Genomic DNA, 14,359 nt, shown 5'->3' with positions numbered 1-14,359 from the left:
ATGTTAACAATAGAAACCATTGTTCAGTGATGTTCTTAAGTTTAAAAGCATTCTATCAGGGAAATAAAAATTTTGGCATAGTATTTAACATAGATTATATCTATATAATAGAAAAGATTGCTTTTAGTTTTATTAATGTATTGAACAGTCAAGTCATTATTGGCATTTTAAACTCATAAACTATTCTAGTTTTTAATAGTGGCATTGTGAGTGTACTAAAATAAAAACTGAAATATAATCCTCATCACCATAATCATTTTTATCTGGAAAGGGTCCATATGGTTCTAGACGGCCACCAATGGCAGTTTTTGAAGATTGCTTAGTTTAGGAAAATTAGCCTTCTGTATGATGTTTATGATTAATTATGTGCTATTTTAGCCACAGATCTCAATATGTATTCCAAAAACAAAACACATATATTCACAGGTTTTATAAATTAGTCCCCAAAAGATTATTTAGTCTTTTCAAGCCCCAAAGAGCTGCATATATAAATTGGAAGCATCCTGAATCAAAACTTATAATTCCACTCAATTTGGTTCATTACTTTGTTGCATCTTTGGCCATATTATGCTATAGTTTATTACAAGTACATGCAGTAATGATGTGCTTACATAGGGAAAAATGTTCTTGTAATTTTTCATGCCTAGTTGAATGACATAAGGTTATTATGAATTTGTTAGTGCATGGTTTTTACTATAAGCATTTCCATTAGCTGGACTGGCTTTCCTAATACACTTCCTTATGCCTAATTACAATATGCTTCTTTGAAATACTGCTTATTTTCTGTGAGGTAATAATGAGTATATAAAGCATTAAACAATGTGGCTGACTTCATCTCTTGCTATGAATGGTAAAAATAGTGAGAAAATAATAATTACAATGTTGAGTGCCTTTTTAATATCTTGCACACAGTTTTAAGTGTTTTATATCCATGAACTCTTAACTTTTCAAACACCTGATATAGTAGGTAATTATTATTTGGGGAACTAGGGCACCTAGAGACTAAGAAACTTGTCCGGCATCACATAGCTAGTAAATGTATAGATAGTTCAGTTTAAAACTGAACTGCCTCTTAATCAAACACAAAGATATGAAAAGAGTTGTTTAATTAGATATTTGTATTATATAATCATACAATCTTATAACTGAAAGAAAAAATTTAAATAATCTGACACGTTCTTTTATAGATCAGGAAACAAAGATCAAGTGAATTAATGGGCCACTTCATTTCTTCCATTGTCACCAGGCAAAGAAAAATTGGTTCCCAGTCTGTGTCCCTCTCTTTAATAGGTCATGACTCGGTATGAATTTGACCTAATTGTAATGCACCAGATAGTGGCCTATTTGTTAATTCTGCATCCATTGTGACTTGGGCTTTCCTCAGTGTGATTATTATGATTTTATGACGGAGCTGTGTGTTTACTAGTTTGTTTCCCTCATACATTGAAAGCTCCATGAAGACAGATACCACGCTGTCCTATTCACTCTTGTGACTAGATAAATAATTCTTATTTAATATCCAAGGAGATGCTTTCTAGATAATGAAGAATTTTAAATGGTAAAGGCAGAGGAAATACTTTTAGGAAATGTGAAAGCAGAGTTTAAACAATGTATATTATTAACTGCTAGAAAACAACTGAAGCAGACAAACTGTGCATCTGCCCCAAATGGAATGTTAATTTAGAGTCTGAGAGACAGAGCTGTAAATATAAAGAGACTCTGTAAAGTTTGGTCACCCACAAATCAGAGAGCAATTTTACATGTCCACAGGGTGGAAGTATGGATTATGCGTTGGTCTTTTGTTACATCTTGATGCCAAAAAAGAACAACTGCCATCAAGAAACTAGTTTACAAATAAGAAACACTGATATACATGATGAAATATATGATGCTAATTTTTACTTTATGTTATGCGTTGGAATTTCTCTGCCTTACAATTGTGAAAAGTTCAAGTTAAGGCCATGCCGCATTTAAGGGTATTTAACAAAAGTATCACAGGACCTTATTGCCCTCTTTTGTAGACTGAAACAGGAATCCTAAATTTAGCATTATGTGTGTTACAGTTAGCTTATAAGTATGCATCTTAGGGATAGGTTGAGTGGTAAAAGTCTTATTTTTCAAAACATAATTTTGTTTTTAAGAGCTTTGGTAAGTTTTCCATATTTTTAGAAATATGACCATCATTATTAAAGTTCTAACTACATATTCTAACTACAGGTGAAGGGGAAAACGGAATCAGGTCAAATAAAAATTGAATTTCCAAATTTACATTCTAAACTGATTGTCCCTACTATCACATGTAGTCCTTTGATCCCAATACTTTAACTTTGATCAATCCTATATCACCTTTAGAATAAATTCATCTTTGGAAATGTCTGGCCCTATTCTTTTATTTTTCCCTAGCTCACCTGTGTTTGTTTGTTTATTTCCTTTTCAGTTTTACTGAGATATAATTGACATTCAGCACTGTGTAAGTTTAAGTTGTAGAGCGTAATGGTTCAACTTATATACATCACGACAAGACTGCCACAATAAGTTTAGGGATTAGCTATCATTTTGTATAGATACAAATTTTTAAAAAATTGTCCTTGTGATGAGAACTCTTAGAATTTACTCTCTTAACTTTCACATACAACATTCAGCAGTGTTAATCATATTTATCATGTTGTACATAACAACCCTAGTACTTATTTATACTATAACTAGAAGCTTGTACTTTTTGGCTACCTTCATCCAATTCCTCCTCCCTTCACCCGCTGCCCCATCTCTGGTAACCACAGTCTGATCTCTTTTTCTATGAGTTTGCTTGTTTGGTTTTGAACTATAATTGACCTATAACACTATGTTAGTTGCTGGTACACAGTGATATTTGATATTTCTATACATTTCAAAATGATCACCATGATAAGTCTAGTTACCATCTATCACCATACAAAACTATTACATTATGAGTGACTACATTCCCCACACTGTACATTTCTGTCCCTAACCTTGTTACTTAAGCTGAGGGGTAGTGTAATTCGGTACTGTAAAAACACCAAGTACTATGAAGATGTCAATGCTATTTTAAAGGATTTATGACACCTGCTTTTTTATCATTTAAATTTAGATTTAAAAAATGTATTTTGGGCTTCCCTGGTGGCGCAGTGGTTGAGAATCTGCCTGCCAATGCAGGGGACACGGGTTCGAGCCCTGGTCTGGGAAGATCCCACATGCCGCAGAGCAATTAGATCCGTGAGCCACAACTACTGAGCCTGCGCGTCTGGAGCCTGTGCTCCGCAACAAGAGAGGCCGCGATAGTGAGAGGCCAGCGCACCGCGATGAAGAGTGGCCCCCGCTTGCCGCAACTAGAGAAAGCCCTCGCACAGAAACGAAGACCCAACACAGCCATAAATAAATTAAAAAAAAAAAAAAAAAAAAAAGTACTGATGCCTAAGTCCAAACCCAGATTCTGATGTAGCTGGTCTACAACATGGCCTGGGAAATGGGCTTTAAAAAAAAAAAAAAAAAAATGTATTTTCTTATAGCATTTTGGGAAAGAAGAGAAACCAACTCAGAAAATCTTAAGATCACTCTTCAATTTTTTAAAATGTTTCTTGAAAGCAACTCTTCTGTTTTATTAAATACTAAAATAATGCTTTTACTTATGGTATGTACTCATAAGTAGTTCAGAAGAGTCAAGAACATGTTGTTCACACCAGTTCTTGTTTTATAAGCTTTTTATGAGCAGAAATCTGATTTGTGTCTCATGTTCCTTAATTACTTTTACCTCTTCGAAAACCTAGTTTAGCATGGAAAGGATTTTCTGGCTCAAATCATAAAGAGTTGGTATTAAAATAAGTGAAACCCAGGGGCTATCTCATGTATATAGTTCATGGAATAATCGCTTAGGAGCTCATTACAGTTCACTGGGAAAAACTAGTGGATTCACATCTTAGCATCATGGCATTGTTTTCTGGTCACACAGATTACTCACACCCCACACCTATAATCATGGAGTTTAAACAGTCTTTGAAAGTATGAGAGTTCACCTTTTTCTTTGGTGTTGAAGAATTCTGGTGAGAAAAGGAAAGAAAATGAGCAGCTTGTTATGTTTTAAATCAGCATGAGGAAATTCTCACGTAGATGTGACAGCATTCAGAGTACTTGGCTCTCCCTTCGTTAAGGACTGCCTATAATAATTAGCAACAACAGAGATGTTGTTCTGACCTAAATAAAAATTACAGAGAGCCTTTCTGAGTTAATATCTGTAAGAACAGAATATAGAAAAAAACTTGTCTCTATAGTCCAGTTAACCTGTCACTGGGAATTACTCTCATTTTCTCTGTGTTCATTAGGGTCAGTAAACAGCAAAGCTAGCCAATATAATTTTTGTTATATTCAAATTGAATGTGAAATATCAGATAACATTACAAAGGAACAGCTTTAGCTACTGCATTTCAAGGCTTGACTCCTTTGGGGTTTTGTGACTAGGACATTGGCAAATTTCATATATTTGATATCTACACTATTAAAATGGATGTCTTTTTGAGTTATTCTCCTACTCAAAGTTTTAAACAGATGCTTTCTCATCAACAATCTTTTCTGTTGCCTAATTTGATAGAGAAGAATGTCTGACTCTTCTTTTTGTGGAAATGAGAGAGTTGTGATTCTCTATAACACTGCAATCCATCTGGCAGTGGGAAGAACTCTTTATTTTCTTCCAAAAATTGTCCTGGGATCTCAAAGCCAGTGGGTTGCCTTTGATGTAAACTCTTGGGCAGCAGACACCAAGTTATCTTCTACCATTCCTAAAGATCCTCTTTATTCATCACTAGCAACTGTAGAACTATTTGATCCTTAAGAAAATTACCAAAGGAATTTTCCCTCTTTACTCCTTTCAAAAATTCTGTCTGCTCCCCTCATCAAAAGTGGTTTATTTGGTCCCAGTTTGGCTATGGCCCACTTACATGATGTTGAACATTCCTGCAAGGACTGTGTCTTTCTTATGATCGTATTCAAAATATCTAGGTTGGGTATGGCATATAGTACATCCAAGGAATATTTATTAAGTCAGTTAATACAGTTATTCCTTGTTTTTCTTTTGTTCTTTGTGTTCCTGGCACATAGCTGGTATATAGTAAATGTTTGCTGGTAAATAAACATATGTGATAGCCTGAAACGTTTTACATGACTATAAATATTTATACTTCATAGAACCAAACCATCTGAGGTAAACTCTGAAATTTCCCTTTGCAAGTAAACAATAAACAAATTACATACAACCACATGTATGAACAAGTCACAGAGGCCCTTCATGGCCCAGATGATATTAAGAGTCACTGATTATAAACTAAATATCAGAGATCTTCAAAAATCAAGCCCCAGTTTTTTTTTTTTAAGTATGCTGATTGCAGAGAGATGTACATAGGCATGGAGATAAGGGAGGATATGAAATGGCAACAAAACTTGCATAAAATTGGTGTCTCATTCATGCATTAAACTGCCTAATTCACAAGCACTAATGTTCTAGCCAAACAGATGTACTAAGTTTATCTCTATAATGGACCATACTGATTTTGCATAGTTGGATTCCCTAAGCTGTTTTTCTGGAATGCTCTGAAGTTACAGATTTTTTTAAAAAATCAGGATTAGTAAACAGCTTACATATATTTAACATTTTCCTGCTTTTAGCTGTCCCTGAACTCTTTTTTCAAACATCTATCTGATAATACATGAAATGCCTTTTTATTCCTACTCAATCTAGTCTAGTGGCTCAATAAAGACCTTAATTCTGAAATAATTCAGAATTATTACTGTACTTCTCCTTAAAAGACTATATTTTTATTGGAAATTATCACTAATTCCAAACTTCATTGCCTGTGCATGGACACTGTCATTGACTGATTCTTTTTTTCATGGGGTTTTTGAGTCTTTTCTTAATTTATTTTTAATCAAAGTGTAAAGATACTCTCGGTACCTTTTAATGAATTCACCTTTTTTCATTGTTAGCAGGTGGAAGAAGAGCAACATTTCAGAGATGAAGTAGTTAATCATATGCAATTCAGCATGATGCATCATTATGAATTCGTATAAACGTATAATCAACCTACAGGCTGTACAACTTATTTAAGGGAGCAGTTGAGACAGAAAAGTGCTTAACATATTTATAACTTTTAATATCTGAAGCTTGTTTACAGACTAGAAAAGCATGTAACCATATGGATAATTTTATTTATCTTTTTCTTTTGGGTGTTCTCCAAAACTTGCTGAAACTGGGCCACCTGGAGACAGAATTCAGAAAGCCAATCCATAAGCTTGTCAACATTCTCAAAAATAAGCCTTCAACCAATGGGAAACCTTATTTATAAGTTTCTCATCTTAGCTACTTAAGAAAATACACCAGTGGAGACATTCTGGATAACATCCTGTTTGGTTGAAGTGAGTTTAAGGTCATTGGGCAATAGACTGTAATCTAATAAACACAATATTGCAGTTAATTCCATGCTTGATTTAGTTAAGTATTTAGCATTTATTCACTTATTTAGTTGATCAGTATGCACTTATTAAACATCTAATATGTACAAGACACTGAATTAGGCAAAGAGACTATAAAGATAAATAGGACACTATCTTGTGTTCAAAGGACTCAGGTGGAGACAAAAAAAAGGCAATTACACTATAGTTGATAAGTACTATGATAAATATATCTTACAGAGCGTAGAAGATGGTCTCTAATCCCAGCAAAGACTTCCTGAAGGAAGTGAGACCAGAATAAGAACTAGAGGACCCACAGGAGTTTGCCATACGAAAGCAGAGAGTGGGCGTAGAGATTACGCAATTGGTAATAAAGGCATTTCACGAACCGAAAAGAGTAGAAGCAAAGGCAGAGAGGCAAGACACAGTCTTGTCTTCTGTTCAAGGGACAAAAGCAGTTTGGAATAACTGGACAATTAAATGTGAGCCATGAGTGGTAGGAGATGAGAATCAAGACTGGTCAAGAGCCAAACGATGGAATATTGTTCATGCTCTAAATAACTTTAAACTGTGGGCACTGGGGAGCCAAGGAAATATTTGAAGAATGGGAATTATGTGGTTAGCTCTCCATGACAGTGATAACTTGGGTATATGTGTAAGTATGTGGAGCATATATTTACAGGAAACAAAATTGAAAAAGAAAGACCTATTATGAGATTCCTGTAGCTCAGATGAGAAATGAGATAGGCCTAATCTAGGTAACAAACTAGGTCTTATCTCTCTAGGTGAGAAGAGATTCCCACTCCTAGAAATAATTATGAAGTAAAATTTGCATGACTTATGGTTGGATATAAGGGATAGAAGGAAGAAAAAATCAAAACTGTTTTCAAAGTTCCTAACCTGTAAGTCTGAGTGGTTGCTAATGCATCAGCTAGAATAGAGAACATGAGAGGCTATAAAGGCTTAAAGTGCAAAAAAATTCAATTATTAGCATGTTGGAATTTGTGTTATCTCTGATATATCCAGAGAGTCTAGTGAGAGTATATAAAACTAAAATTCAAGGATGATATAGATTTGGGAGTCATCTGCATTTTGGTAGTTCTTGAAACCATGCACAGAAAAACTAGACGGAATGGGAAGAAGTGAGATAAACATAGAGGTTAGTTACATGTAGCTTTACCATCTTCTATTTCTAGTCAATACTCATATTTATCAACATCCTAGTTATCTATCCTCATTTATTGACAATTTTGGCACAAGGTTTATTTTCTTTCTCTCCAATCCAAGCCAACCATCATTACAGATGGTTCATCTAATCCTCAGGATTCTCAGTTGATCAGCTTTGAAGTTCTTCACCAACTCTTCAGGAATCCACATCTACACACCTGTAACTTGTCCTCTACTGTTTCATCTCAAAAATGTTAGGCTCAGGTGTCCCATTTTGTCAATACAAACTTTGAACTATCTCACACTGATATTTCTACAGTTGTTCTTTGGCCTCATCAAGAACTCTACTCTCTCCCACTACTACTCTATTACTTTCCAGTCTTACTCTCTATTACACTCTGATTATTGTTCTTTCTATTTTTTATTGCTCCATGTACCCTAGAATCTACTATTTCAACCACCATCTTGCTAATAATCTAAAATAATCTGCCTTGTTATCCTTTTCTCATGTGCCTAACTATCCACAGCTGAGACTAATTTGTTTTTTATTTATTGAGTAAACACTTATGTGATACTTATATAAGTTACTGTATCTAAGAACTTCACATTTTAAAACCATTTTAATTCTCATGACAAAGCCATGAAGTGGCACATCCAGAGTGTTTCCTGCAAGAGAAGCTCATACCATCATACAAGTTTGTGATCCCCAACCTGGACTACAAAATTCTTCTGTTTCACTGACTTTTTCCCCTATTTTGGGGACACACTCTATAGAGAAATCAATCATCATGGTGTGAGAAAGCCGAACTATCCTATGGAGAAAGGCCGTAGAGGAAAACTGAGGTCACCAGCTCTCTGCCAGCATTAACCACCAGACGTGTGAATGAAATGAACAAGCCTTCAGATGAGTTCAGCCTCCAGACTTTGGGCTGTCTAGTTGAGGCTTCAGACATCATTGAGCAGAGACAAGCCATCCACACCATGTCCTGTCTAAACTTGTGACCCATGAAACTGATAGGTTTTAGAGGAATTTATTATGCAGCTCTAGTCACTGGAATACTACCAAGAACAAGGTTATTGCTAAATCCAATGAACATCTTTCAAGTATTAATTTTACTTGATTCTTTGAAATGTTTAACATTGTCAACCAATCTTCCATATTCAAATATTGTCTTTACTTGGTATGTATACCACTAGATGGTACACATGGTACTTGCATCTTTCTTGTCACTCCTTATTAGTTATCACTGAAATCTCCTCTACCCATTCCTTTCCTTAGGGCTCTGTCCTAGGCCCTCTCCGAGTCAGTCGTCCTCAATCAGGAGTATGCAGTTGAGAACAACTACTCTGTACGATCTTTCACTTCCATGGCTTCAATTATCTCCTACATGACAATATCTCCTCAATGTATATTTAGCCCACATGTCTCTTCTGTGCTTCTGACAAATATATCAAACCACTAACAAGCATTAGAAATACACCCCTGGGTATTTCACAGACACCTCAACTCAAATGTACCAAAATGAATGTATCATCTTTCACATCACACCTGCTCTTCTTGATTTTTTTCCCCCAGAAAATGACATCGACAACCAATACACATAATTTCCCAATCCAGAAACCGAGGATAAAATTCCACCTCCTTTTTCTCCTTCAGTACCAATCCCCATACCACTATATAATTTATCAGGTTCTATAGATTCCAATTCATCAGTACCCTTCTCTTTTTTTTTTTTTTTTTAATTTTAATTAATTTATTTATTTATGGCTGTGTTGAGTCTTCGTTTCTGTGCGAGGGCTTTCTCTAGTTGCAGCAAGTGGGGGCCACTCTTCATCGCGGTGCGCAGGCCTCTCATTATCGTGGCCTCTCTTGATGCGGAGCACAGGCTCCAGACGCGCAGGCTCAGCAATTGTGGCTCACGGGCCCAGTTGCTCCGCGGCATGTGGGATCCTCCCAGACCAGGGCTCGAACCCGTGTCCCCTGCATTGGCAGGCAGACTCTCAACCACTGCGCCACTAGGGAAGCCCCAGTACCCTTCTCTTGATTCCCAGTGTCATCTTACCTTAGTGCAAGCCACATTAACTCTTTATTTAGTTATTATAATACTCTGATAATTTGTTTCCCTTTCCACATTGCTCTCTTTCAGTTTTCTCCATACTATAATCACAATGTTTCTGATTATAGTAAAAATTTAAACATGCATTTCCCTGTTTAATACCTTTAAATTGTTGATAATTTCCCTGAAGATCAAATTCAAACCCCTGATAATAACAAATATATCTTCAGCCTCATCTTTACCAGCTCCATCCTGCATAGTCTATTCTGATTTCTCTCTCACTTCTTGGTCTTAAATTCTATCCTACCATCTATGTATCCTTTCCCCCATCCTCTTCTTCAATAAGCTCTTTGCATAGTTAATTCTGTCTCTGTTTATACAGTACTAATTCAAAAAGCCTTCTTTGCCATATTAAGATATATTCACCCTCCCCACCACTATGATCTCATAACAGTCGCTATCACACGTGGATTTTACATGTTTGCATCCCACAAGACTTGTAGCTCAATCATGGCAACGACTCTCTTGCTCCCAACTGTATACTCAGTGCCTAGTAAAGTTCTACTTAAATAAATAGCATGGATTAAATATCTACTAGATTAGTGATTAATGAATGGACCAAAAATATCTGCGATGAAGATACACAGATACAGAAAGGTAGCGGGAAAAAGCATGCTTACAGAGGTTTACGGGATAGACTTTAAGTGAGAAAGTAGAGATGAAAAGTCTAGACAAACCCTATGATTGGTTAAATGAGAATAGAAAGAATGAAATGTAATGGAAGATCCAATAGCAAGTGTATATAAAATGTAAGATGTTATTGAGAGTTGTAAATATTAAGGCAAAAGCATCATGTGTCTCCATTGTGACACCTATGTCAATGTCTTCAATACATATGACAAGTTTGCAAGAAACTATCAATCCCCTAAGTATTTTATTATTTCATTTTCTAAGATGGCAGTAGTCTCAAATAAGGGGCTCAATAAATATTGTTCTATTCTGAAGCAATAAGAGTCAAGTAATTACCTAGATAAGTTTAAAGAGTAGGCAGATTGAATATTGAATAACACAACAAAGACATTCTTTAGAATATAATGAAATTATAAGTTAATTGGTAAAGATTATATATTAAAGTGAAAGATAAAGCATAAATTTCTTATCAGAATCTTAAAGTATTTTCACTGCCAATGAATATTTTTAATACATGAAACAATGTCTCTCAACAAACAGCAAGTCTTAACATCTCTTATACACATAAATAATTGAGCAATATCTGCTCTGGTAGTAAGTATTTTCATAAATCTCAGTAAGTATTTATCTGGGAAATAGAAAGGCTATTTCTCAGAATCAGAGCTTGGGAAGGAAAATCTCCTCTTGAGTTTCTTGTGAACCTTACCTCTGACATTCATCTTTGGCTTTGTTGATAAAACTGAACTTACATCAAAAGATACTGTACCATTTTTTGCTGCAAATCTGCTGTTTGAGATCCACTAGGAAAGAGCAGGAAATGTTCTTTTCTTAGCATTGCTGTAAAGACCTTTAGAACACTTATTGATGTCAAGACACAACGTTCTTAACTGAATTCATGGCATATGAAACATCACATTCCTTTTTTGTACTGAAATATATATTTTTTCCTTACCTTGCTGCACAAAGGATCCATACACAAACCACATGGAGTTGTAGAGAGTGGTAGAAGTCATTGATCCCATTTGTAATCTTGGGGGATTAAGCCAATTCAAGAGGTAGACCAGTAGACCGACCAGAAGAACTGTGCCAGCAATGCAAGCCCATAGTGAGAGATCAAATGGTGCAAGACAGGCAAACATATCCACTGTCTTTTCAGCCCTTCGAAGTAGGACTCCCACTGAGTAGTCCATGTAACGTGTTGTAAAGTCCACCACATTCTCACGGTCTGGGGTGATAGTCAAAGCAGAAATCCCTATGTCGGCCCTCTGAGAAATTGAAAGAGACAGGAATACATTAACAGTGTGAAAAACAACTTGATTTGTGGCACTTTAGCTTGCCTTGAGGAAAAAAAATAGATGCCTCAGGCAACATCTTAAGCCTTTTTATACAAACTGAAAAACACTGCAGAGACTTCTAAGAGAAGACCTATATGTGAATTTTTCATTTCCTACTGCAAATCTTGGCCCACCAGAGTTAGACAAATTACCTTGTTCATATTATCAGTGCATGTGAAATCAGTGAAGAATATTTCAGACACAGATAATGCCTGAAGGAAATTGTCTTTTTTCCTTGGGTCATTTTATCAAAGCCATCATTAACACAGTAGTAAAGGTAAAACAGAATTATTCTAAAGAATTCTTCCTGAGAAAATGTTTCCAAGATATTTAACATGTTCTTAACATGTAAGTTATTAAGTTATGAAAAAAGAAAACTCAATGTGGCATTTCACCCTTGGTTTAGATTTCTCTGCATCAAAATTTATATTATTGGGTTCTAAATATATTAGAATTTATTAGAGATTTCATAGCACTAAGTTATAACATCATACCCCAGGGGTTTCTACCATAATTTTATTTTTTAAACCTCAGAAACATTTTAATGAACAATTAAAGATTAAGGAAACAGATAATTCTCCTTGGAGCAATAACCATTGTTCTCAGTATGTGTCTCAGATTCTCAGTGTTAGCACTCAAAACCACACAGAGCACATGCTATATTACTTATATAAGGCACATGGCAGAATTGCAGTGACAGCACATAAGAAATGACTTCACATTTAAATTCTATGATATGAAAACATATTTAAATATCTAAAAGATGCATCTTATTTGAAATAATTATCTGTGGCTGTGACTAAAGCTGTGGGAAGCTACTTTCAGACAAACACAAACAATAGTAAATTGTTGAACATTTTCATTATTCTTTTTTTTTTTATAGTTTGATGAAAGAATATAGAAACTGGTTTTAATGCCTTTGGAGAAAAAAAAGAAGACATGAAAAGTAACATGCCTAGCGGAATGCTAAACCAATTCCTATACATCTAGTTTCTGAAGTAATAACAGCTGCAAAAATAGTCTAGCTAAAGTTAAGCATTGTGTGTGTGTGTGTGTGTGTGTGTGTGTGTGTGTATCAGCCCATCAATACAGTGCTAAGTATTTAAATAACTTTTCTCATTTAATCCTTACAATGAGTTATGAATTACATGTTTTCCTCTCCATTTCATAGATGAAGAAACTGAAACTTCAAGAGTTTAAGTAACTCATTCAGTTCTCACAGTTAATAAGTTTAGAAGCCAGATATTAAAGCAATGTTTTCCTTACTCCAGGGCCAGTGCTTATAATCACTTTCCCATACTGCAAGGAATCATTCATTTTCCAAATGACTCATATTGTAAGCAATTAGCATAACTGGTTTTAGGAGAGTTTTTACCTTAAAAGAGTCTGAAATGTTGCTTTTCTTAATTGTACTATTTACACTGCAACAAGGCTATATTAACATAAGAACTAAGAGTTCAGGATTATTATGAGTTTAGGATTATAACTGAGAGGTATTAAACTTAATAACTCTATATGGAACTGAATTTTCAGAGAAATAGTTATTGCTTTCAAGCTCACATATTTATTTAGCATAGCTTAGTTACCAGGAATTGGGTCTTTTCAGAAGGAAAATCTAACCTGGATTCTTAGCTCTCTAGTCTGACCTTTTCTGAGCTTCAGTTTATCTATTTGTGAAATGAATATAACTGTCTTTAGTATGACTATTGTGAGCTGACTCATTTATCTCAATCTTAATGGTGAATAAATAACTCCTCAAGATTCAATTAGGCTCTCAGAAAGTACATTTCTTTTTTCAGGTTATTAAAGTACTGTGGATCAGTAATTTATGAATTGATGCACTAGGGACCCAAAGCATTTTATGACTCAACTAAAGTCAGAAAATTCCACCTAAGGAGAGATTTGCTGACATGTTGATTGAATATTTGTAAATGTTCATAAATATTTTGCTAATAAATAAATGTTTTACATTTAATGATTATGAATTAGAATAGTCACTATACTGATTTTAATAATAGATATTTGTATGTATCGCAAAGTGAATTTCTATAATGTAATAAAGAAAAATATCTAGGGAAGATGTGCTGTTCTTTGTTATTGTTTTCTTTTGGAAAAGTGAACTGATTATTTTGTATGTGCTAAAATATTTATTAAATATAGTAATTGCTTGTCCTAGTTCTATGGAGGACTTCCTCAATTCTGGTCCACTTTCAACACTTGGCTATTCTCTTCTCAAGAAGAAATTGCCAGTCTCCCTGTGGAGAGGATACTAGAATCATATAATGGGCTTTTTCAAACTGCACAAATGCATTTGCATACACACACGGCACATACTTATACACACACATTTTCCTATCTCTGAGATTTGTATACACCTTCCTAAGGAAGTACCTCAATCCAGCCTTCAGAATCAGTGATATAGCAGACCACCATGCTCGATATGAGTATGTGATAGTCCCTACTTGTATTAGAGAAACTGTACTGGAGCAGAAAAAAAAAGGCAAGAACCACTGATTCAGAAAGATGGTCCTAAAACTTTTTGAATATGTCTAAGTAACCAGAAATGATCACTCACATGTATCTTTCTTCCTCCCTCCCCCTCTTTCTTTCTTTTTCTTTCTTCCTTCCTTCCTTCCTTTCTTTCTTTCTTTCTCC

General features: G+C 35.0%; 1 protein-coding gene across 4 annotated transcripts in view; it reads right to left on the bottom strand.

Moving 5' to 3' along the window:
• Positions 1-14,359, bottom strand: part of GRID2 (glutamate ionotropic receptor delta type subunit 2) — a 1,427,475-nt gene that overhangs the window by 300,085 nt on the left and 1,113,031 nt on the right. For all 4 annotated transcript variants that reach the window (XM_082461676.1, XM_082461678.1, XM_082461677.1 and 1 more), the window contains exon 11: positions 11,323-11,635. In XM_082461676.1, coding sequence (XP_082317802.1) covers positions 11,323-11,635 — 313 coding nt within the window. The remainder of the gene's footprint in view (positions 1-11,322; positions 11,636-14,359) is intronic.

The sequence above is a fragment of the Balaenoptera physalus genome (genome assembly GCF_965194825.1).
Source record: "Balaenoptera physalus genome assembly, chromosome: 5".
Lineage (NCBI taxonomy): Eukaryota > Metazoa > Chordata > Mammalia > Artiodactyla > Balaenopteridae > Balaenoptera > Balaenoptera physalus.
The sequence above is the reverse complement of the archived record's forward strand: the minus strand, read 5'-3'. Positions and strand labels throughout refer to the sequence as shown.